This window comes from Oncorhynchus tshawytscha, linkage group LG10 (genome assembly GCF_018296145.1).
Source record: "Oncorhynchus tshawytscha isolate Ot180627B linkage group LG10, Otsh_v2.0, whole genome shotgun sequence".
Lineage (NCBI taxonomy): Eukaryota > Metazoa > Chordata > Actinopteri > Salmoniformes > Salmonidae > Oncorhynchus > Oncorhynchus tshawytscha.
In genome coordinates this window covers 67,291,422-67,317,002 of record NC_056438.1, presented here as the reverse complement: position 1 = coordinate 67,317,002, position 25,581 = coordinate 67,291,422, and the positions used below count along the sequence as shown (strand labels likewise).

The 25,581-nt window shown below is 46.4% G+C and overlaps 1 protein-coding gene across 4 annotated transcripts; it reads left to right on the top strand.

The window, feature by feature from the left end:
- Nucleotides 1–121: 121 nt before the first annotated feature.
- chd8 (chromodomain helicase DNA binding protein 8) lies at nt 122–24,826 on the top strand. Of its 4 annotated transcripts, none has more exons than XM_024436086.2 (39): nt 122–247; nt 1,184–1,238; nt 1,539–2,611; nt 2,781–3,050; nt 3,178–3,288; nt 5,010–5,503; nt 5,602–5,716; nt 5,858–6,085; nt 6,195–6,263; nt 6,378–6,433; nt 6,588–6,705; nt 6,850–6,927; nt 7,074–7,211; nt 7,328–7,449; nt 7,524–7,767; nt 7,947–8,123; nt 8,309–8,551; nt 8,677–8,836; nt 9,055–9,265; nt 9,644–9,839; nt 9,957–10,127; nt 10,234–10,527; nt 10,625–10,845; nt 11,007–11,209; nt 11,773–11,929; nt 12,018–12,107; nt 12,224–12,327; nt 12,423–12,546; nt 12,663–12,738; nt 12,823–13,097; nt 14,778–15,010; nt 20,299–20,961; nt 21,047–21,159; nt 21,345–21,572; nt 21,792–21,887; nt 22,050–22,193; nt 22,331–22,438; nt 22,548–22,652; nt 23,764–24,826. In XM_024436086.2, the coding sequence occupies exons 3-39, from the start codon at nt 1,637–1,639 to the stop codon at nt 24,115–24,117; spliced, it is 7,764 nt and encodes a 2,587-aa protein (XP_024291854.1). In that variant the 5' UTR covers nt 122–247; nt 1,184–1,238; nt 1,539–1,636; the 3' UTR covers nt 24,118–24,826. The 4 variants fall into 4 exon arrangements, with proteins under 4 accessions (XP_024291854.1, XP_024291852.1, XP_024291853.1 ...); XM_024436084.2 differs by having other exon boundaries at nt 1,184–1,269; XM_024436085.2 differs by having other exon boundaries at nt 1,184–1,454.
- Nucleotides 24,827–25,581: the final 755 nt, after the last annotated feature.

Genomic DNA, 25,581 nt, shown 5'->3' with positions numbered 1-25,581 from the left:
TGTCTATTACTGTCTCCCGCCCAGTATTCCGTTCATTATATGATGGACAGCCGTATTAAGCCAATGGTATGTTAGAATCCTGCCGGTTTGTGTAAATTCAGACCAATGATAGTTAAGCGGATGGGATTCGATGGGCACACGTTCAACGTTTTCGCTGGCAAGAACGTTAGTTCCTGCTCTTTGCTGGCCGTTTCCTGTAATCGTACAGTGTTGTGAGACGGAGAAAGCCATGTGTGTCGATGGAAAGGTACATTTAGCACCCCTAAATTATAACTGAGAGTCGGGGCAGTGGATAGTATGGTTATTAGGGGATCTTTTTTCTGATGAACAGACGCAGTCCAACCCAAATAGTATTGCGGCCTTACCCGTGTCTGATCGTAGACAGACTATGGTTATTGTGGCACGTTGCCTTTGGTTTGGTCCGGTTTGTTGATGAGATTGAAATAGTGGATGGTAACGTTATACAGTAAATTATGGAGATGCTGCTACCTATTGACTGACCTATTATATAGTACCGTACCATTTAAAATAGATCTATCCCAAAACAGCCTCATCCAATGCAAATAGCAATTTAATGCTAACGTTATATCTGTACTGAGGCGGGTTTGCGGAGAGCAACACGGTCGGAAAGAATCCATGTTATCCTAGACGGCAAGTGGGCGAAAAACATCCATTTAAACTATTACTTTCCATACAAACACTGCTCGTAAAATAGTCTATGATCACAATGAAGGCATGTTTGATTGAAGGAAAAACAAACTACTAGTTAATGTTTGTTGTTGTTATAGCTAGCTAGCATCGATGGATCAACTTATGATTCCGGGAAACGGTAAACAATACGGGAATGACGATATAGATAGCTTTTCAGAACCCCTACTTGAAGCTGCATGCATCGATTGTTTTCGTATTATTGAAACAAAGCTTTTATGTTGTACTATTTTCAGCAAAATCATGAAAATACGTCAGCAACAGGGCCCCTGATACGCTAGTTAGCTTACTAACTACATTACGAACTAGCTTACGTTACTAGCTAACTAGATACCACATGACAACTCAGACAATTTCATCCCACCAAGAGCAGCGAGAGTCATGGCACACTTTGCCTGCTACTTTAAGTAAGTATATTGGAATAGTGGTTTTCCCTGGTTAAGCTAACCCCTGATCTTCTCTCTGTCTTCTTTAGGAAAGAGACATCAGCGAATGATCTCTCAGATGGGGATCATTGCACACAGAGAGAAGTAGGCACTGAAAACAAGGAAGAGGAAAGGGGTGAGGAAGAGGTGGAAAAAATAGTGCGATTCTCCTCTTCCCCGAACCTCTTTCTCTGGTATCTAGCTTAAATGTAGATTTTTTTTCCCCCGCCATCTACACTACCCAAATATGTCATTAGAGGATACACAGACAAAGCCCACGTAAATTGTCGGCACAGGACTGAAACCTCAGAATCCATTTTAGTAAGTGATTGACGTTTTGATAGAAATGTGTTTTGGTTATCTAATCACAGAAGGATATTTATGATCTTTTTGTTTTTCCAATAGTTTTTTTTAGGACATACTGGTCAGATCTACGGTTTTCCTATCTTTCTGACTGAGAGCAAGGCTGTTTTGTTCTCTATATCTTCTGTGGACTGGGAAAAATGGCAGACCCCATCATGGACCTCTTTGATGACACGCCACTGTTTAACCTGGATGCCCTGCCAGACGATGCCTTCACAGACCCCGTGGAGGAGGCTCTGAAACTGGCTCTGGGGCAGGTGGACCCCCCCTCTGATCCAACCCCAGACCTCTCCACCCCAGCGCTCAGCATACCAGTGGCAGCTCCAACCATCCCAGACCCAGTACCTGTGCAGCAGCCGGCCCCAGTCCCAGTTGCCCTCCCTCAGACTGTTTCAATAGCTACAACAGTACCTCAGACAACACTCTCTGTAGCCAGTAACACCAGTGGGGCTGCCACAGTCCTGCTGAGCTCACCTCTGACTGTCAATAGCTCTACTGGCACCACGCAACACATCACCACACAACAATTCACCACACAGCAGCTTACACAGATCGCACAGCAGCTTACTCCTCAGCAGCTAGCTGCCATCACCCAGCAGGCCGGAGGCCAGGGAGGTGCCAAGATCGTCATCCTGAAAGGACCTGGGGGGCAAGCACAGCTGCTGCAGACTGTTGCTGGGACAGGCTCCCAAGCGGGGAAGGTCACCTTTGCCAGGGTACTGTCTGGAACCCAACTCAGGCCCGGCATGCAGATACTGTCTGGAGGAACGGTCCTGAACCAAGCGTCTCCTGGACAGGTGAAGGTGGGAACTGGGGTACAGAGGCTGGTTCAGTCGCCCAACGGACCCCTGAAGCAGGTACAGTTGATCTCCATTCCTCAGGGCCAGTCCCAAAGCCAGACTCAGACTGTCCAGGTGCAGATACCGCAAGCCCAGCTTACCCAAGCCCAGGCTCAAGTGCAGCTCCAGACCCAAGGACAGGCAACGCAAATCCAGCTACAGCCCCAGACACAGGTGCAGCTGCAGTCTGCCATGCAGACACAGGTCACCGCTGCTGCTACAGGCACCACTACAGTCCGACCACAAGGGGTCACCCTCACTACAGTACCACAACAGGTAAGATTGCCCTCTGAGCTCAACTTGGCCTAACCATCAGGATTGTCAAATACTATGTTTTCAGTAGTCAGTAACCTCCATTAACCAGGGCATTTCACCTCAGGTCTTAAGATTGCACATTTCTAACTAAATTAGCAACTTCTAATTGATAATTTCTCTCTCCTCTCAGGGTGAAGCCAAGAGGATCACCCTGGTGCTGCAGCAGCCTCAGGGTGGTGCGGCCCAGGGGGGTGCTGTGACAGTCGGTGGGTCGGGTCAGCTGCAGCAGGGCCAGCAGCAGAGGCTGGTGTTGGGTAATCTCCCAGGGAAGCTGGTCCTCCAGGGGGGTCAGCTGGCTGCTCTCACCCAGGCAAGGGCAGGGCAGACGGGGACACAGCCTAAAGTGCTCACCATCCAGCTGCAAGTGCAGCAGCAACCCAACCAACAGGGGGGACCCAAGGTAAGGAGGAGGAGGAGTGGCTTGAATTAGTCATTAGGAAATTCTCCACTCTCAGTTAACTAATCAGAAATACTGACCTGTTCTATGAAGACTTTGATCTGTAACTAGAACGGTCTCTGTCCTGCAGTTTCAGCTGGTGTCCGGAGGGCAAGGTAGTAGCCCACAGGTTGTTCAGATCTCCCAGGGTCAAGGTGGACAGAGACTAGCCGTGCCCCTCAAACTGCTGCTGCAACCACAGGTATACATACATACATGCATGCATGCATGCATACATGCATACATACATACATACATACCAGTCAAAAGTTTGGACACACCTGCTCATTCAAAGGTTTTTCTTTATTTTTTACTATTTTCATTGTAGAATAATATTGAAGACATCAAAACTATGAAATAACACATGGAATCATGTAGTAACCAAAAAAGTGTTACACAAATCAAAATATATTTTATATTTGACAATCTTCAAAGTAGCCACCCTTTGCCTTGACAGCTTTGCTCACTCTTGGCATTCTCTCAACCAGCTTCACTTGGAATGCTTTTCCAACAGTCTTGAAGGAGTTCCCACATATATTGAGCAGTCATTGGTTGCTTTCCCTTCACTCTGTGGTCCAACTCATCCCAAACCATCTCAATTGGGTTGAGGTTGGGTGATTGTGGAGGCCAGGTCATTTGATGCAGCACTCATCACTCTCCTTCTTGGTCAAATAGCCTTTACACAGCCTGGAAGTGTGTGTTGGGTCATTGTCCTGTTGAAAAACAAATGATAGTCCCTCTAAGTGCAAACCAGATGGGATGGAGTATCGCTGCAGAATGCTGTGGTAGCCATTCTGGTTAAGTGTGGCTTGAATTCTAAATAAATCACTGATAGTGTCACCAGCAAAGCACCATCACGCCACCACCTCCCTGCTTCTCGGTGGGAACTACACATGCAGAGATCATCCGTTCACCTACTCTGCGTTTCACAAAGACACAGCGGTTGGAAGCAGAAATCTCAAATTTGGACTCATCAGACCAAAGGAGAGATTTCCACCTGTTTAATGTCCATTGCTTGTGTTTCTTGGCTCAAGCATGTCTCTTCTTATTGGTGTCCTTTAGTAGTGGTTTCTTTCTTCAGCAATTTGACCATGAAGGCCTGATTCACACAGTATCCTCTGAACAGTTGATGTTGAGATGTGTCTGTTACTTGAACTCTGTGTAGCATTTATTTGGGCTTCAGTTTCTGAGACTGGTAACTCTAATGAATGTATCCTCTGCAGCAGAGGTAACTCTGGGTGTTCCTTTCCTGTTGCAGTCCTCATGAGAGCCAGTTTCATCATAGCGCTTGATGGGTTTTGCTACTGTACTTGAAGAAACCAATTGACTGACCTTCGTGTCTTAAAGTAATGATGGAGTGTTGTTACTCTTGGCTTATTTTAGCTGTTCTTGACATAATATGGACTTGTTTTTTTACCAAATAGGGCTATCTTCAGTTTACCAACCCTACCTTGTCACAACACAACTGATTGGCTCAAACGCAAAGGAAAGAAATTCCACAGATTAACTTTTAACAAGGCACACCTGTTAATTTAAATGCATTCTAGGTGAAGCTGGTTGAGAGAATGCCAAGCGTGTGCAAAGCTGTCATCAAGGCAAAGGGTGGCTACTTTGAAGAATCTCAAATATAAAATATATTTTGATTTGTGTAACACTTTTTTGGTTACTATATGATTCCATGTGTTATTTCATAGTTTTGATGTCTTCAATATTATTCTACAATGTAGAAAATTGTACAAATAGAGAAAAATCCTTGAATGAGTAGGTGTATCCAAATTTTTGAATGGTACTGTATATACACACACGTCTACATGATAGATGTATCGAGTTTCAAATCTCACTTGTCAAACCTTACACGTTCAGGTTATTTTGCCTCTTAACAACTTAAGAGGTATCTATATATATATATATATATCTCCACAGACAAATGCCACCTCGACAGCAGGCAGAGCTGTCTCCGTAGTGAAGGTCATCAACACCTCAGCTGCTGGCTCCACCCCTTCCACCACCACCACTATGTCGTCACCAGGGATACGGCTAGCCAAGGCCCAGGAGCCTGTACGTCGTTTGGAGACCCTGTGCAAGCAGGAGAAGGCCAACCGTATTGTGGCTGAGGCCATTGCCAGGGCCAAGGCCCGGGGAGAGAGGAACATTCCACGAGTCCTCAACCAGGACGAACTGCCTGCCGGACAAAAGGCTGCTGACCAAGGGGCAGCTGCAACGACCACTGGCACACCTGGAGCCAAGAAGAAGGGAGGAGGGAGTAAGAAGAAGAGCCCAGCGGCGGCAGCAGGGAAGGGCGGGGCTGGTGCAGAAAAGAAGGGCAAAGCCAAGGCAGCAGGTGGGGCTGCTGGTGGGACACCTGGAGGGGCGGCTGGAAACGGCTGCAGCAAGAGCAAAAGCAAGGCAAAGATCAAGTAAGTTGTGATGTTCTCATTCTGTCTTTTTTGGGGGGGTGTTGTATCTATTTCTCCAACTAATTCTCGTTCTCATCCTCCCCTGTCTCTCGCCCCAGTACAATCACTCTAGTGGGGGGTAAGAAGAGGAAGAGGAATGCCTCCTCAGACCATTCTGATGGGGAGTTGAGCCCCGCCTCTCCCTCTAAGGCCCTGGATGAGGACATGCTTGCGGTGAGTCACGTCCCTCCTACTGACACACACTTACACACAACCCCCCTCCTCCCATAATACGCACAGTACTGCACTGGATGTTTGTCAACACTTCCTGACCGATGTCTGACTTTTTTCCATGTCATCTCCCTCTTCCACCAGAAGAGACGTTCTAACCGTCAGGTGAAGAGGAAGAAATACACTGAGGATCTGGACATCAAAATCACTGACGACGAGGACGAACCGGAGGAGGACGTGGACGTAACAACAACCACGACGGCGGCGGTGGCGTCCATTACCGGAGGAGCAACGGGGCAGCTGATGGGAGAGCAGCTCAAACAGGAGCTGCAATTGGACGGGGACAGCCTTTCTAGCATGCAGTTCTTTGTGGTGAGTGGGAGATTTTGATCAGGTTTGAGCTGTTCTGTTGAGTGAGTGTTGGTTGGTTATCTTATCACCTGTACATGACAGCTGTATAACACATGTATATGTATCACAGGAAAACCCCAATGAGGAAGATGCAGCAATTGTTGACAAAGTTTTGTCCATGAGGTTAACTAAAAAGGAGGTGAGTGTGCTTACTGTGCTTTTTTTCTGTTGATTGTTAGTATTTGGGGATTTTGCTAATTTAAGAAGTTGCAAATCATTATGTATCATGTTTGTTCCTCTTCATATTTTAAAGGTGTCTCCAGGACATTACATCAATGCTGAGGAATTTTTTGTCAAATATAAGAACTAGTAAGTCTCACTGTTTCCTGAGGATGTCTATTGACTAAAATGTCAGTTTGAGATCCATGAAATTGTTTGTGGAGCATCCAAGATCAACAGTGCATGGGGAGTGTCTTCCTTTACATCCATGGCTGACCCCTGACCCCCCTGTTCTCTCTCTCAGCTCCTACATGCACTGTGAGTGGGCCACTCTGGAGCAGCTGGAGAGAGACAAGAGGATCCATCAGAAGCTCAAGAGATTCAAGGCCAAACATGCACAGATGAGACACCTTTTACAGGAGGTAAGGGAATAATATGGCCTCTTTCACAGAAACATTTTGGTAACCCTCCGATTGTGAAGTAGGTGGGTATGTGTATAGAGGTGTAACTTTAGGGATTCGCTGTGTTTTTTGTGTGTGTCATCCTCTCTGTGCTCCTGTCCTTAGGAAGAGGAGCCCTTCAACCCAGATTATGTGGAGGTGGACCGGATCCTGGATGAGTCCAACAGTGTGGACAATGGAGAGGTGAGAGAAGTCAATGACTGAATTCTGATCTCTAAAGGACAAGTCTTAATCTGTTCTTGTAAACCATGAATTAAAACCATGAATTGATCTCATTGTGAAAATTCTGGGTTAGGATTATTTGTCTAAGTGTGTATTGTATCTTCCAGCCGGTGGTGTATTACCTGGTGAAGTGGTGCTCTCTGCCCTATGAAGATGCTACCTGGGAGCTAAGAGAGGATGTGGACGAGGGCAAGGTGGAGGAGTTCAGGAAGATCCAAGACCGCCAACCTCAACTCAAGAGAACGGTGCGTGTGGGTATTCACTGGTCGTGTGTGTTCACAACGTTCCATGTGAGTAGTGCCACTGCTTTAATCCAATATGTCATCATTCCACAGTCTAAACCATTCACTCCTCTCATTAGCCCCGACCCCAAGCAGCTGCATGGAAGAAGCTGGAGGAATTCAGAGAGTATAAGAGTGGGAACGTACTCCGAGAATACCAGCTAGAAGGAGTCAACTGGCTGCTCTTCAACTGGTACAACAGGTACTAATGTTTCTTTTATTGAATGCATTTCACATCCCATTCTATCCATATTAACACATCCTCTCGCCCTACAGACAGAACTGTATCCTGGCAGATGAGATGGGTCTAGGGAAGACCATCCAGTCCATCTCTCTGCTGTCTGAGGTGTTTGGTGCCGGGGTCCAGGGCCCCTTCCTGGTCATCGCTCCTCTCTCTACCATCACCAACTGGGAGAGGGAGTTTGCCATCTGGACTGACATGAACGCCATCGTCTACCACGGCAGCCTGGCCAGCAGGCAGATGATCCAGCAGTACGAGATGTACTGCAAGGATGACAAGGTGTGTGTGTCGCATTCTGTTTGTGTAACCTTAGAACAGAAGAATGGATTACAGTGGTTGCAGTGCTAGTGTTGTTGTGCAGTAGGAACTGTCGGAAGACAATGATTCTCTCGTGTTCAGATAATTTGATTCTTGGTACATCGACATCTAGTTCCTCTAACTAGAGTGTTCTATTACAGGATCATCTGATCCCAGGGGCGTATAAGTTTGATGCCTTGATCACCACGTTTGAGATGATTCTGTCCGACTGCCCTGAGCTGAGGGAGATCTCCTGGCGCTGTGTGATCATTGACGAGGCTCACCGCCTCAAGAACCGCAACTGCAAGCTGCTGGACAGTCTCAAGATGCTGGACTTGGTGAGTAATCAGGGGATAGATAGTCTAAGGGACAGGGTGACAAATGTATTGTGATGTGACAACATTTTGGTCTTGTTTAAAAAGAGGCATAATTAACACCCTCTCTACCTCTTTTTCTCTCTGTTCATCTCCTTGTCTTCCTCCTCCACTCTCTATTCCACTCCCCTGTCCTCCCTGGTTCTCAGGAGCATAAGGTGCTTCTAACTGGTACCCCCCTCCAGAACACAGTGGAGGAACTCTTCAGTCTGCTGCACTTCCTGGAGCCAGCTCAGTTTTCATCAGAGTCTGAATTCCTTCGTGACTTTGGAGACCTCAAAACAGAGGAGCAGGTCCAGAAGCTCCAGGCCATTCTGAAGCCTATGATGCTGCGCAGACTCAAAGAGGACGTGGAGAAGAACTTGGCACCAAAACAGGAGACCATCATTGAGGTAAGATTTGACACTCAAAATTAATAATATTGCACCATATAACCAAGGTGACCTTGTATATGCGTAGCAGAATGTTTTTCTTAATGGAACATAACCATCAAGCTAATACAACCTTATTTACACAGGTGGAGCTGACAGATGTGCAGAAGAAATACTACCGAGCCATCCTAGAGAGGAACTTCAGTTTCCTCAGCATGGGAGCCACCAGCAACAGCAACGTGCCCAATCTGCTCAACACCATGATGGAGCTACGCAAGTGCTGCAACCACCCCTACCTTATTACTGGTACCTTACACCACAACAACACTTCAATACCCTTCCTCCTCCAAAAACAATAACCCCAACAGCGACTCTTAATGCAGCTAGCCTGCAGTTACTTGATGCTTACCACAGCATCTGTTGACCTAACATCACTCCAACTGTTCATCTGTATACGCCACTGTCTTCATACCTTTCCCAGGATGCAATGGGATAGTAACCCCCCTTCTGTCTGTTCTGTCCAGGAGCAGAGGAGAAGATTGTGGCTGAGCTGAGGGATGTTTACAACCCCGTGGCCCCAGACTTTCACCTGCAGGCGCTGGTGAGATCCGCAGGCAAGCTGGTCCTGCTCGACAAACTGCTGCCTCGCTTGAAGGCCGGGGGACACAAGGTGCTCATCTTCTCCCAGATGGTGCGCTGCCTGGACATCCTGGAGGACTACCTCATCAACAAGAGGTATGAGTACAGCCCAACACATCACTGGGGCCAAGCTTCCTGCCATCCAGGACCTATATACTAGGCGTGTCAGAGGAAGGCCCAAAAAATTGTCAAAGACTCCGGTTACCCAAGTCAGACTGTTCAGTAAGCATTTCATGATAAGGTTGTATTCAGCTTAGGTGACAAATAAAATTAGATTTATGACGGTCTAGATCGACTGCCTGCCTCAACGGGTATGGGCATGTTGAAAACAATAGATTTTGCTAGTAAGTTTTGTTTTACTACATTATCAGTCTGGTAGTAGACGAGGATGTGGGTAATTTTAAAAGTAGACAGATTGGATGTGAAGAGTAATCTAGATGAGTAAGAAGTTGTCTTTATTAACGTTCTGCCCAGATACCTGTACGAGCGTATTGATGGCAGAGTGAGAGGGAACCTGCGTCAGGCAGCCATTGACCGCTTCAGCAAACCAGACTCTGACCGTTTCGTCTTCCTGTTGTGTACACGGGCTGGAGGTCTGGGCATCAACCTAACTGCTGCTGACACCTGCGTCATCTTTGACTCCGACTGGAACCCTCAAAACGACCTGCAGGTAATGTCTGATCTCCCGCTTTTGTGTCTGGTTCCTTCCAATGTTTTGTCCTAGTACCCTTACCACACTGTACAAATGGCATTCTATTGATGTACTAATCCTGCTTTCTCCCAACAGGCTCAGGCGCGGTGTCACCGTATCGGCCAGTCCAAGGCAGTGAAGGTGTACCGTCTGATCACCAGGAACTCTTATGAGAGGGAGATGCTAGACAAGGCCAGCCTCAAACTGGGTTTGGACCGGGCTGTACTGCAGAGCATGAGCGGTAACAAGGAGAGCAATGTCAACGGAGTAAGGAGGTCCAAGCTGTTGTTTACTTAATATGGAGGTTTTTTTTGTCTGCTGTTTGTTTAGATGCTAACTGGTTAATGTCCGTCCTGTTCCACCCGTTTCGTAGCAAATCCAGCAGTTCTCCAAGAAGGAGATCGAGGACCTCCTGAGGAAGGGGGCGTATGCTGCCATTATGGACGAGGAGGACGAGGGCTCCAAGTTCTGTGAGGAGGACATTGACCAGATCCTCCAAAGGAGAGCCACCACCATCACCATTGAGAGTGAGGGCAAGGGCTCCACCTTCTCCAAGGCCAGCTTTGTGGCTACTGAGAACAGGACCGACATTGCCCTGGACGACCCCGAGTTCTGGCAGAAGTGGGCCAAGAGGGCAGACATAGACTTTGATTCCATGAATAGGAAGGTAATACTGACGTCTCAGGCGTGTGTATGTTTACTCTGTGCTTGTTTTTTGTGAGAAAAGCTCATTTTCCTTATGTTTTCTCACACCATCCCTGTAGAACACCCTGGTGATTGACACGCCCAGGGTGAGGAAGCAGACCCGTCAGTTTGCCACCCTGAGGGGCGAGGGTGGGGAGATATCTGACCCCGATAGCGACGACGAGTACCCGCCCGCCAATTCCCGGCAGTCCCGGTCCTCTAGGCGCTCCGAGCGCCACACCGGAAACGGCTACGGCCGCACCGACTGCTTCCGTGTGGAGAAACATCTGCTTGTTTACGGGTAGGTGTATTTGGCTAGGGCCTGGAGTTTTTTTTTTTTTTCTGGACAGGTGTAGTTATAATACATATGATAGTGAAGTTGTTACCGGAGTTTCTAATAAAGTAAGCTCCCTGCTATTGTGTTGATCCTCCTTTCTCACTCTGCGACCTGTGTTTGTCCAGGTGGGGGCGCTGGAGGGACATCCTGTCTCATGCACGCTGTAAGCGGCGCCTCGGGGAGCGAGACGTGGAGACTATCTGCAGGGTCATCCTGGTCTTCTGCCTGCTGCATTACCGTGGGGATGAGAACATTAAGAGCTTCATCTGGGAGCTCATCACACCGCCAGAGAATGGACGGGAACCCCACACACTCCTCAACCACTCTGGTACGTACGGAACCCCACACACTCCTCAACCACTCTGGTACGTACTGAACCCCACACACTCCTCAACCACTCTGGTACGGACTGAACCCCACACACTCCTCAACCACTCTGGTACCACTCTGGTACGTACGGAACCCCACACACTCCTCAACCACTCTGGTACTGAACCCCACACACTCCTCAACCACTCTGGTACGTGAACCCCACACACTCCTCAACCACTGAACCTCACACACTCCTCAACCACTCTGGTATGTACGGAACCCCACACACTCCTCAACCACTCTGGTACGTACTGAACCCCACACACTAATCAACCACTCTGGTACGGACTGAACCCCACACACTCCTCAACCACTCTGGTACGGACTGAACCCCACACACTCCTCAACCACTCTGGTACGGACTGAACCCCACACACTCCTCAACCACTCTGGTATGGACCGAACCCATTGTCTAAATATTTCTTGCTGTTTTGGATAACTTTGTTAATGTATTTTCTCTCACTTTAGCGTTGCCTTCCAGGGTCCTGCGTATATGTTTCAATGTGTTTCTATGTCTAGGTTTGTCCATCCCTGTTCCTCGGGGCAGGAAGGGGAAGAGAGTGAAGGCTCAGAGCTCCTTTGATGTTCAGAAGGTGGAGTGGATCCGCAAGTACAACCCCGACTCCCTGCTTCTGGACGACAGCTACCGCAAACATCTCAAGCACCAGTGCAACAAGTCAGTGTGTATTCACCCTCAACCTCTATAGAGAGTACTGAAGTGTTTGTGCTCAGTGTCAGAGCATTAACCCGTTCCTCGTCGTCAGGGTGTTGCTGAGAGTACGTATGCTGTACTACCTGAGACAGGAAGTTATTGGAGAACATGCTGATTCTGTGCTGAGAGGAGCTGATGCCAGGTCTCAACCTATTAAAAATCCTTGTTATCTGCTATACACATGCCCACACACATACATCTACACACGCACACACACTCTCAGGCGTATACTGAATCCATCTGTTTGTGTCCTCGTAGGGATATTGACATCTGGATGCCTGAGATGGAGCAGCTTGAGGTGCCATCAGGTTGGTGGGATACAGAGGCAGACCGCTCCCTCCTCGTCGGAGTTTTCAAACATGGTGTGTGTGAATGTGAAAAAGTATTTAGGAGTTTGTTTAGGAACGTGGTGTTTAGTGAGTGTGTTTTATAGTAACTCCACAGTGTGTTGCTCCAGGGTATGAGATGTACACTACTATGCGTGCCGACGACTGTCTCTGTTTCCTGGAGAGAGCTGGTCGCCCTGACGACCAGGCTATTGATGCTGAGCAGCACTCTGCAGACGCAGAGCTGGGAGACGGGTGAGCTACACTGGCTAACCTTATTAGCACCTCACCAAACAACCCGCTAACTATATATTACAGAATTATTTAGAGCTGGCCTCACCACCATTAACTTGAAAAAACAATTCCCCCAGAGGAGACGATGACAAGTATTCTGAAGACCCGGAGTTCAAGCCTGCGTTAAGGCACACCAAAGACCTATACGAGGAGGTGTGAATCAGTGCTTATTATTCTCATTGATTTGATTTTGGTTGTAGAATATTGTTGACATTAATGATAATCTCTCTCCCCCAGGCTGACTCCTTGAACATGGATGATGACATCTGTGTCGAGGACAAGGCATTGCCTGTTAAAACCAAGGGGCCGCCCTCTGGCCAGTTCGGAGCCTGTGAGTGGCCGACAAGCTCATCACTTACCGCGCGGCTCCGTCGTCTAATCACGGCATACCAGCGCAGCTACAGGAGAGAGCAACTGAAGGTGGAGGCAGCAGAGAAGGGCGACCGTAGGCGCAGGAGGTGTGAGCAGGCCAGTAAACTGAAGGAGATTGCACGCCAGGAACGCCAACAGAGGTACCAACTACTACCCTCAACTATTAACTCTGCAAGCATATGTGTCCTGAAACTGAGGTACAGTTGTTGATATGTTTGTTTAATGTCTCTGTATGGTGTAAGGGACAGTTTGAAATTTACTGGGATTGGGGGTCCAGAATAGCGGAAGGTTTTATAGCCGAATGTTACCTGCTTGCATGCTCCTCCCCTATCAATACTTTCCTTATGTACTACACTTCTCAGCATGCTTACTATACAGTCAACTCTATTCTGCCCTCTGTCCAATGTGACAATAGTGGTAGGTGGATTGTTTGTCCAAATCTGCAATAGGTTAACTAGCAATCATATCAAACATAAAACCAATTGTCAATATAAATCCACAAGAACAAGCTGATGGGCAGTGGAGAACCATTGTGCATGAAAGAACAGATGTGACATGCAGCTCAAAGGTCTCCCATTGATCTTGTTAAGGTTATACAAATGTAACTTTTTTTTTTTTTTTTTTAACCTTTATTTAACTAGGCAAGTCAGTTAAGAACAAATTCTTATTTACAATGACGGCCTAGGAACAGTGGGCAGAACGACAGATTTGTACCTTGTCAGCTCGGGGATTTGAACTTGCAACCTTTCGGTTACTAGTCCAACGCTCTAACCACTAGGCTACCCTGCCGCCCCACATACTGATTTTGTAGATTCTTAAAGTTGATTTGGATATTATATTTATGGGACATTGCAACTCAATAGATGCTTGTAGACAGCCTGAAGTAAAAATGTCTAAAGGTAAGATAGCTATAGTTTATCGGCTCTATAAAATCAGCAATGCGTGCCTATAGTCATTTTCAATGATTTTCCCCAAAAATCTTCCCAATTTAAAAGTTGACTGCAAAGTAGCAGAATGATACGGATCAAATCATGATAAATCATGATGATTTATATCAATCGGGTGCACATTTGTTTGGTATACTCTGCCATGTGCAGTACAGAAACACTGTACTGTGGCTGGGACATGCTTTCAATGGTGCGATCAACCATCACAATCCTCGCTATATGAGCCATGATACAGTTTCCTACGAAGTGGGTTAACTCTATTGGCACGATGTAGGGTGTTTGGCTTTTACGCCAGTGACCCGGTTTCACTTTCTTGCCCTGCCGTTTACTACATTTTTAAATTTTTATTTATTTAACTAGGCAGGTCAGTTAAGAACAAATAGTTATTTTCAATGATGGCCTAGGAACAGTGGGTTAACTGCCTTGTTCAGGGGCAGAACGACAGATTTGTATTTGGATTCGAACTTGCGATTACTAGTCCGACGCTCTAACCACAAGGCTACTGGTCTAACCACAAGGCTACTGGTCTAACCACAAGGCTACTGGTCTAACCACAAGGCTACTGGTCTAACCACAAGGCTACTGGTCTAACCACAAGGCTACTGGTCTAACCACAAGGCTACTGGTCTAACCACAAGGCTACTGGTTGAGTGTGGTGCATTGGCACAACCTGTTGGTGGAACATGTGTTACATATAATTATAAATATAGCGTCAATGTTAAATCAAGGAGGGTGAGATTATTATTTTTTTTACAGTACAAAGGGGGGGTCATGTGAATTTCGAACTGTCCCTAACCGTACATTCTGGTATAAGATTGAGTGAGTTTTTAGTGTTTTACTACTTTAAACATTAGTCTTTTGTCTCCTTGCTAGGTGGACCCGTAGAGAGGAGTGTGACTTCTACCGTGTGGTGTCCACATTCGGTGTGGAGCGAATAAAGAAAGAGGCAGATACCCCAGAGGGGGAAGAGGCTGAACTGGGATGGGCTCGCTTCCGGACATTTGCCCGTCTAGAAAAGAAGACTGACGAGAGTCTGAGCCGCTACTTCCGCTGCTTCATGGCTATGTGCCGGAGGGTGTGCAACCTGCGGCCCGCCTCCGGAGAAGGTCAGAACTACCTCAAATGTTATTACAGTCAAGGTGTTGATAAAGTGTGTAGTCACTAAAAGGTAGACTCAGCAAAATGACGTTACCAGGAGCCGCACCGCATATATTGAGATGTGCGAGATGCAAGACTTCGCTCTCACACCGTCACAAACAATATCTGCACATGTGCACGGGTTCACTTCACTGTACAGCGTGGTAGCCACGGGATCCAAACGGCAGAGAAGTTGAGCCTTGCGCTTCAATGCTCTTAGTTATTGTGGAAATTCAGACACTGTGCTGTTTACTTTCTGCATCAATGTCATATCGTTGAGTCTACCTTTTTAAATCAGTCAAATACACTGAACAAAAATATAAACGTAACATGTAAAGTGTTGGTTTCATGAGCTGAAATAGACGATCCCAGACATTTTTCAAAAAGCTTCTTTCTCTGAAATGTTGTGCACAAATGTGTTTACATTCCTGTTAATGAGCATTTGTCTTTTGCCAAGATGATATGCCACACCTGTCAGGTGTATAGATTAAGAAGCTGATTAAACAGAGTGATCATTACACAGATGCACCTTGTGCTGGGGACAATATAAGGCCACTCCAAAATGTGCAGCTTTGTCGCACACAATGCCACAGATGTCTCAAGTTTTGAGGCAATTGGCAGCCACCTGGACAGCTGATGATACTGGGTTTGCACAACCAAAGAATTTCTGCACAAACTGTCAGAAACCGTCTCAGGGAAGCTCATCTGCGTGCCAGGGTCTTAACCTGACTGCAGTTTGCTGTCGTAACTGAATTAAGTGGGCAAATGCTCACCTTCTATGGCCACTGGCACGCTTCACAGATGAATCCCGGCTTCAACTGTCGCGGGCAGATGGCAGACAGCGTGTGGGCGAGTGGTATGCTGACGTCAACGTTGGGGTTATGGTATGGGCAGGCATAAGCTACTGACAACAAACACTTTTTATCAATGGCAATTTGAATGCACAGAGATAAACAACAACAGAGTTACACAAACAAAAGTACAGTCAATAACACAATAGAATAATCTATGTACAGTCGTGGCCAAACGTTTTGAGAATGACACAAATTAATTTCCACAAAGTTTGTGGCTTCAGTGTCTTTAGATATTTTGTCAGATGTTACTATGGAATGCTGAAGTATAATTACAAGCATTTCATAAGTGTCAGGCTTTTATTGACAATTACATGAAGTTGATGCAAAGAGTCAATATTTGCAGTGTTGACCCTTCTTTTTCAAGGCCTCTAATCTGCCCTGGAATGCTGTCAATTACACATCCTGACTGATGACAGCCCATTCTTGCATAATCAATGCTTGGAGTTTGTCAGAATTTGTGGGTTTTTGTTTGTCCACCTGCCTCTTGAGGATTGACCACAAGTTCTCAATGGGATTAAGGTCTGGGGAGTTTCCTGGCCATGGACAAGAAATATTGATGTTTTGTTCCACGAGCCACTTAGTTATCACTTTTGCCTTATGGCAAGGTGCTCCATCATGCTGGAAAAGGCATTGTTAGTCACAACTGTTCCCGGATGGTTGGGAGAAGTTACTCTCGGAGGATGTGTTGGTACCATTCTTTATTCATGGCTGTGTTCTTAGGTAAAATTGTGAGTGAGCCCACTCCCTTGGCTGAGAAGCAACCCCACACATGAAGGTCTCAGGATGCTTTACTGTTGGCATGACACAGGACTGATGGCAGCGCTCACCTTGTCTTCTCCAGACACGTTTTTTTCCGGATGCCCCAAACAATCGGAAAGGGGATTCATCAGAGAAAATGACTTTAGCCCAGTCCTCAGCAGTCCAATCCCTGTACCTTTTGCAGAATATCAGTCTGTCCCTGATGTTTTTCCTGGAGAGAAGTGGCTTATTTGCTGCCCTTCTTGACACCAGGCCATCCTCCAAAAGTCTTCGCCTCACTGTGCGTGCAGATGCACTCACACCTGCCTGCTGCCATTCCTGAGCAAGCTCTGTACTGGTGGTGCCCCGATCCCGCAGCTGAATCAACTTTAGGAGATGGTTACAATTTAGCATTAACACTGGAATGACAGATGTGCAGATGATGATGATGATGATGATGATGTGCAAGTAGAGAATAGAGATACTGGGGTGCAAAAGAGCAAGAGGATAAGTGACAAAATGGGGATGAGGTAGTTGGATGTTTTATTTACAGATGGGTTGTGTACAGGTACAGTAAGGTGCTCTGACAGCTGATGATTAAAGTTAGAGAGGGAGATCTAAGACTCCAGCTTCAGTGGTTTTTGCAATTTGTTCCAGTCAATGGCAGCAGAGAACTGGAAGGAAAGGTGGCCAAAGGAAGTGTTGGCTTTGGGGGTGACCAGTGAAATATACCTGCTGGCGCGTGTGCTACGGGTGGGTGTTGCTATGGTGACCAGTGAGCTGAGAAGGCAGGGCTTTACCTAGCAGAGACTTATAGATGACCTGGAGCCAGTGGGTTTGGTGACGAATATGTAGTGAGGGCCAGCCAAAGAGAGCGTATTTGTCGCAGTGGTGGGTAGTATATGGGGCTTTGGTGACAAAACGGATGGCACTGTGATGGACTACATCCAATTTGCTGAGTAGAGTGTTGGAGGCTATTTTGTAAATGACATCGCCGAAGTCCAGGATCGGTAGGATAGTCAGTTTTAGGAGGGTATGTTGGCAGCGAAATAGGAAGCCGATTTCTAGATTTAATTTTGGATTGGAGATGCTTAATGTGTCTGGAAGGAGAGTTTACAGTCTAACCAGACACCTAGGTATTTGTAGTTGTCCACATATTCTAAGTGAGAACCGTCCAGCGTAGTGATGCTAGTCGGGCAGGAGGGTGCAGGCAGCAATCGGTTGAAGAGCATGCACTTAGTGTTTATTGCATTTAAAAGTTGCTGGAGGCCTCGGAAGGAGTGTTGTATGGCATTGAAGCTCATTTGGAGGTTTGTTAGCACAGTGTCCAAAGAAAGGCCAGATGTATACAGAATGGTGTCGTCTGCGTAGAGGTGGATCAGAGAATCACCAGCAGCAAGAGCGACATCATTGATATATACAGAAAAGAGTCGGCCCGAAAATTGAACCCTGTGGCACCCCCATAGAGACAGAGGTCCGGACAACAGGCCCTCCGATTTGACACACTGAACTGTATCTGAGAAGTAGTTAGTCAACCAGGCAAGGCAGTCATTAGAGAAATCAAGGCTGTTGAGTCTGCCGATAAGAATACGGTGATTGACAGTCAAAAGCTTTGGCCAGGTCGATGATGGCGGTTATGATATCGTTTAGGACCTTGAGCGTGGCTGAGGTGCACCCATGACCAACTCAGAAACCAGATTGCAAGTTGATGCAGGGGGTGCTGAGATGTTGGTAGGGGTAGCCAGGTGGAAAGCATGGCCAGCTGTAGAAAAATGGTTATTGAAATGATCAATTATCGTAGTTTTATCAGTGGTGACAATGTTTTCTACCCTCAGTGCAGTGGGCAGCTGGGAGGAGGTACTCTTATTCTCCATGGACTTTAATGTCCCAAAACTTCTTGGAATCAGTGCTACAGGATGCACATTTCTGTTAGAAAAAGCTAGCCTTAGCTTTTCTAACTGACTGAGTGTATTGGTTCCTGACTTCCCTGAAAAGGTGCATATCGCGGGGGCTATTTGATGCTAATTCAGAACGCCATAGGATGTTTTTGTGCTGGTCAAGGGCAGTCAAGTCTGGGATGAACCAAGGGCTATATCTGTTCTTAGTTCTACATCTTTTGAATGGGATGGAGAGGAAAGATGGAAAGCACTTTTAAAGAGCAATCAGGCATCCTGGTTGCACTTGGTACTATGGTGAATATTAGATTGACATAGGCTAGTGCTTTTGCTGTTCTTTTGGCCTACTCATCTTGTTGGCTGACAAAGTAAATGTGGACTGTTCTTCCAATATCTTTAATATGCACCTTGGAATTGAATAAGGACGCACGCAGTTGCATCCCTGATGTGTCTGTCTTCACTTGTAGCATTTGAGAAATACCCTATCACGTGACGGGCATTGTCTAATGAGAATTTAGCTATTTGAGAGAGCCATGTGAGTGAGAGGTGCTTCGGCGCATGCAGCCAGGAGAAAGGAATTCTAATTTATATTCATCCCAAGGACACAATGGCCACTGGCTGCAAAAGGCATGTTTTTTTTAAGGGGCATTACGTCCACACAAAGGTTGATGCTGCCGGGAAATTCAAGGCATTATCAGTTGCTTGTCAAATTGTGAATTAGAGACTGAAGTGTGTGCAGCACGAGGAAAAACCAAAGCAGATCTCATGCCTTTTTCATGCAACTTTTTTCAAATCATTGTTAGTTGCTTCATGCAGCCTTCGAATGTAATAGAAATCTAAACATATAGCCCAACGTTTGTATCACAACTAAAGTTGCATAAATAACTCTAAATTAAGCATATAGGAGGACCTGGTGCTTTGTTAACCGTTCAACACGCAATAGCTGCATATTGCGAAAATCGTTTGGAGAAAATATAATTGTATTTTATTATGCTATGTTCAATTGTATTCTTCATATTATAAAATAATGCCACAGAATTCTATGCAAATCTTTTCTGCTAAATGAACGAGTGTAGCCTACAGCCATATGGCATAGCCAGATCAGAGCATAACATTAGAACAACTGAGTATTCTGTTCTTCTGAAATAGACTACATTTTCTTCATATCATGTTTCTTTAGACCTGTCTAAAATAATGGAGTTATTGTGAAGGTGTAGACTATATTACATGGATCTATTCGACTTTTTAAAATGTAGATGTTCCAAAGGTCTGCATCAGTGGTTTGTAGGCTGTGTGTGGAAGTCAGGAGATGCTAAATGTGTTTGTTAATTAACGGTCAATTACCGTGAAAATGGCAGTTATTTGCTTGACAATCACCGGCTGACAAAATGTCATGATCGCCACATCCCTAAGTGGGACAGCATTCCACAGGCTACAATCAACAGCCTGCTCAACTCTGTGTGAAGGAGATGTCGCGCTGCATGAAGCAAATGGTGGTCACACCAGATACTGACTGGTTTTCTGATCCATGCACTTCTTCTTTTTTCTGTGACCAACAGATGCATATTAGTATTCCGAGTCATGTGAAATCCATAGATTAAGGCCTATTGAATTGATTTCAATTGGCTCATTTCCTTTTATGAACTGTAACTCAGTAAAATCTTTGAAATGATTGCATGTTGCGTTCTATATTTTTGTTCAGTGTATGGTGTTTAATATTTTGGTAGATCTGAAGAGAGACAGGTCTCTAACCCCTTTCTCCGTCCCCAGACCCTTCAGAGCTGGGCCAGTCTCTGGCCCCAATCACTGAGGAGCGAGCCTCTCGCACCCTGTACCGCATCAGCCTGCTGCGCCGTCTCCGTGAGCACGTCCTGCCTCACCCTTCCCTGGAGGAGCTCCTTCTGCTGGCCCCGCCCAGCTCTGAGCTGCCTGCCTGGTGGAGCACTCCAGCCCATGACCGGGAGCTCATGCTGGGTTCCGCCCTCCACGGCGTCAGCCGCACTGAGCTCTCGGTCTTCCTCGACCCGCAGTTCTCATTCAGCCAGGCCCGCCACGACTACCTCGAGAACCAGCAGAACCAGCCCGCCCCCGCCACTCCCCTCCTCCAACCACAGGCAGAGGAGGGCTCAGTCGTCAAGGAAGAGGAGGGTCTGGACAAGGAGTCCCGCATCCTTGGAGCCTCTGAGGCTCTCGGCCACTCAGATACCCAGATCACACACCTCTCCCGTCCTGATGGGAAGGGCCGAGCCCGGACCGGCTTGGGATGGAAGAAGAGCAGGGGGAGAGGGCCGAGAAGTGGAGGAAATAAAGGAGAAAGAAGTGTAGGAGGGATTTCCGATTCCGATTCTGACTCTGATTCTGGCTCGTCTACCTCCTCCCAGCGATCAGGCAGCTCTGACGACAGTGGCGACAGTGAAACAGAGAGGGAAAGAGGTGAGTGGGGACTGAGTGATATCGAAGTGTGAGGATTGAGATAAGACAACACACATTGATGAGGTTTTTTAAATTCTGTTTTCAGCTGCTTTGAAGATGGAGGAAGATGGGGAGAACAGCTTGCTCTCAATGACTCCATCTCAAGATGGTGCGCCACCAGAGTCCCTTACCGACCCATTCAGGGTTGATTGGCCCAAGGTATGTAGGTTGGGGACATATACAGTCTGCAACTATAGAGTATGGATGGATCCAGATATGTGGATGATGTTCTGGTTGCTTGCACATTAGTTCTTCAAATACAGTATTAACAGGAAGTTGAATATGAACTGTACAGTAGAAGGGATTGTTGTTTTGGTGGAGTGATTGGCTGGTTTCTCCCTCAGGACCGTGTGTTGATAAACCGGCTGGACAGCCTCTGTACCCTGGTGCTGTCTGGGCAGTGGCCAACAGGGCGGCGCTATGCCTCTGATGCCCAGCTCAACCCAGGCTCTGACGACCTAGGGGCAGGGGATGAGCTCAGCTTTGCACGGCTCATGCGGAAAGGCAACAGCACGCCCGGTGGAGAAGGAGCAGACAGACAGGAATCTGAGTTCACCGTCAAACTCCTGAAGGTGAGATGAGAGGAACACAGAAAAGTTTAATCAATTCTGGTGCTGGGGGACCCACAGAGTGGTCAGTATTTTGTTCTAGCCAAGTAATAACACCTGATTCAGCTTTTTAGGCCATTGAAGTACATTGGGATAAAGCTTCTTTGACTGAGGTACAGATGGAATGACTAAATTGTCTCTTTCTCCATCCCCCCTTTTTTTTTAAACTTCCTACTCTCTTAGGAGGAGGGGCTGAAGCTGACCTTCTCTAAGCATGCCTTGATGTCCAATGGGTCAGGGGGAGAGGGGAGTGGACGCAGGAAGCGTAGGGACCAAGAAGTACACATATATACAATACTAGTGCACATTCTCATAGTCAGAGGTTAAGACTGCTCATAATACACAGATGTGCAGACAAAGAAACAAACTCTGAAATCTACGTACTCAAACATACATGTAATGTTTGCATTTATCATGCCTCATTCATAATCTTCCACCTAGTTGTCAGATCCAGACGGAGCGGTCCCGGTGGTCGATGCCATGACGGGCACAGTGCTGAGTGGGGAGCGAGCCCCTCGCCGCAGAGACCTGCCCAACTGGCTGAAAGAGAACCCAGACTATGAGGTGGAGGGAGACATGTTGGAGGTAGATTTACCTGGAAGAGTATGTCCATGTCTGTCTCTGCCTATGTCTCAATTGAGGCTCTGGACAGAAGTACTGCACTTTGTGAGAAATACAGTATCATTTGAGATTTTCAGTGTGTGTGTGTGTGTGTCCCCCAGCTCCTTGTGAACCAGAAGAGGAGGAGGAGGAAGAAGAGGACTGAGAAGACCGCAGCACTGTTGGGCAGTGAGAAGGTTAAGATCATTGATATGAGGACAGGAAAGAAGGTGAGAAATGGCAAAGGATGAATTACATGGGTGCATTGGGATCCTCGGTCAAATATTTATTTGTGGATGTTGATTGCTTAAGGGTGGATTTTCTTTCCCTTTTATTCAGGTTGGGGCTACGTATGGACCTATGCTGCAGGATCTGAGGGTGTTTCTGGAGGAGAACCCTGACTGTGCAGTGGCACCAGAATGGGCTGAGATGGTCCAGAGCTCTGTGAGTACCCTTAACTTATTTACAGCACACGTTAGGGCTGGGCGATATGGCCAAAATCTCCTATCCTGATATAGGTCATTTCAAATCCTGATAATGATACATATCACGATGTAGCACATTTTCTGTAAATTCAATGAATAAATAGTTTATATAAAATGACCACATGTAAAGGCCTATTTCTTATTACATTTTTTATTATTATAAATAAAAGGTACGTACTCGTATTTTATTATATCTCCTTTTATATAGAACCTTTGCAAATATTCAATTAAGCATGTAACAAAATATGAAATATTAATGTATAAAATCTAAAGGTAAATAGAAAACATTTCAACTATAGTTCAACTATATATATTTATATTTTGGGGGGCTTGCCTGTTTTGCATGTTATTTTGGCATTAATTAGTCTTATCAATTTGCATTTGGTTCCTTGGGTCAAGTGTTAGCACCAACTCACAAAACCCCCGTTTCTCAACCGTGTATATTGGGGCCGTGTCTTTGCAGATGTTATCTCCTTCCAGCTTTGTGATTCTTTGGCATATGGTGTGCCGCAGGCAAAACCCTCTTGCAACGTTTGAGTTGGGGGTTTGATTTGAGCACTCGACTATACTTTTTTGGGTCTCGTCCGTAGACTCTCTGTACTGTTTCACATGATTCTTGCGTAGGTGGTAAAAGATGTTAGTGGTTTGAGCCTGTTGTTGGGACTAGCCTGAGGCATATTTTGCAGAGGACGGTTTTCTGGTCCGTGTCAGACTTCGTACCCAAACCACGTCCATACAACCGAAGTAGCCCCTCTTTTAGGTACGAGCTGTGTCTCCGTGCTCTGTGTCACATTCACTCTCCTCCATGTTTGTGTTGCGAATTTCCTTCCACACGTGAACACAAAGTGTTGTCCAATTGACAAAAAATATTGCCGTAAAGAGTGATTTGCGACACAATGAAATAAACGATAGAGCATAATATGAAACGATAGAAAACATCTATTGTCACACGATATATATCGTCATATCGCCCAGCCCTAGCACACATCAAGTTCAGTGAATCAGTTCTGCTTCACATTGTAAAATATTTCCAAAAACTGATCCTGGTTCACTCCATTTTGTCCTTCCAGGGCTTTCTGCCAGACAGCCTCTTCCACCGGCTCCTCTCTGCACGCTCTGTCATCCCCAAGAGAGTCCGCCGCCACCACCACCACCACCACCACCATGCCCCTCAGCCTGCCCCGCTGGAGGACCCAGTCCTGGGCGGAGGTGTAGAAGAGACCCTGGTCTCAGACGGGGCCTACATGATGGAGGACGAAGACTTGGAGAATTCCCCTTTCCTGACTCAAGCTTTTGAAGTTAAGATGGAAGGCGGCGACAGCTTGTCACAAGGCGGATACGAGAGTTCTGACAGGGAGGCCCTTTTGGACGACGTCATCATGGCTCAGAAGGACTCAGACTCTTCCTCCAGCTCAGAGGATTGACCAAGCCCATTTAGTCTGATATAGTCCCAGAAAAATCATGTTATTTTCCCTTTCATGTTATTGCTCATTGTTTATTTTTATCATGATATATATATTGAATTTTGGATGAATTTGGTTTTTGTTCTTCTTACTCACTTGGTTTATGTAGATTTTTGGAAAGGACCAGGTTTGCACCCAACTCTTTCCATTCATGATATTCCCCCTCCCTCCATGACCATCCCCTTGGCACCCTCTACCACACAGTGAGTCCACACCCAACTCTGTTTCTCAACCCACTGCTCCTCTTCTCACTCAAACCCATTCCCAGTCTCAGCTTTAAGGGGAGCCCTGCTGTGAAGGCATTTGATCAAAGAACCTCCTAGCTAGTCCTCCAGTATAACTGGACGAGAGGACATGCGTACTGAGCAGACCAGAACTTTGCTCCCATGATGCCTGAGTCTGATGTCATAGGCCATTTCTGCTCCCTGTTGAGTCAGTGAACTTGAAGGGGTCCAATTTGTGATGTACATTTTTTCTGGTAGGGTAAAGGTGGTGGTGGGGGGGTACCGGTATATAAGTTACTGGTCCAGTGCTAGGAAGATGGGTGTATTGTACAATGTAGAACTGGTCAGTTGTGTGCTATGGTGCAAAGATGACCACGATGAGTTAATATTCTTGTTTTATGACCTGAATGTATCTGTGATATGAATAACAATCTACAGTGAAAGCAGCCAAGTCCTTGTGTATTTGTGTGAAATAGCTGAACACATGCTGTCAAGAAAAAGCTGTTTTTTTCAGGCATTTTCCCTGTTCACTTACAATCTTGAGTTTTAAAAAGGATTAAATGAAGATGTATATTTGGGAAAATCCCAGGTTTGTGAAGGCGGAAACCAATGCTCCAGGTCGCTGGTTTTCAGGGTTCTGACCGGAAGCGACTTTTTCCTATGCAGGTAAGGAGAATTTACGCAGCAGGTTAGAATAATTAAGGTGGCAGGTTGAGACTTCGGTTAAGGTTGGTGCTTTGTTAACCTACTCCTAGTCACAGGCGTTTTTCAGGGGACACGAACAGTGTAAAGTTGCAATACCAGATATCCATCAAGTGGACATGTGCTCTGACATAAACAAGCATGGTGCTGGTCACAATCTATTTACGTTTATAAGTGGTCACCGGAAAGCAGTCTAAAGCGACGAGTTGAATCTGGCGTACCTTTCAAGCGCCAATGAGACTTTTAGACATGTCTTTAGTGTGAGCGGGCTGCCATGTTTCTTCAATTCAACGAAAATTCTATCAATTACTCGCGACCGGCATTGATTGCATAACTGGTTTTCGTTCTATATGGCTTTATAACAAACCCACTATCTCTCCATCTCAGAAGGTGGCCCTCGCGGGCCAGCCCACCAGCTCGGGCCATCCGGGCACGGTTCTTCCCCCGGACGACTAGTTCTCGCCGCACCGAGTGACACTGATATGCTTCGGGCTCCAAT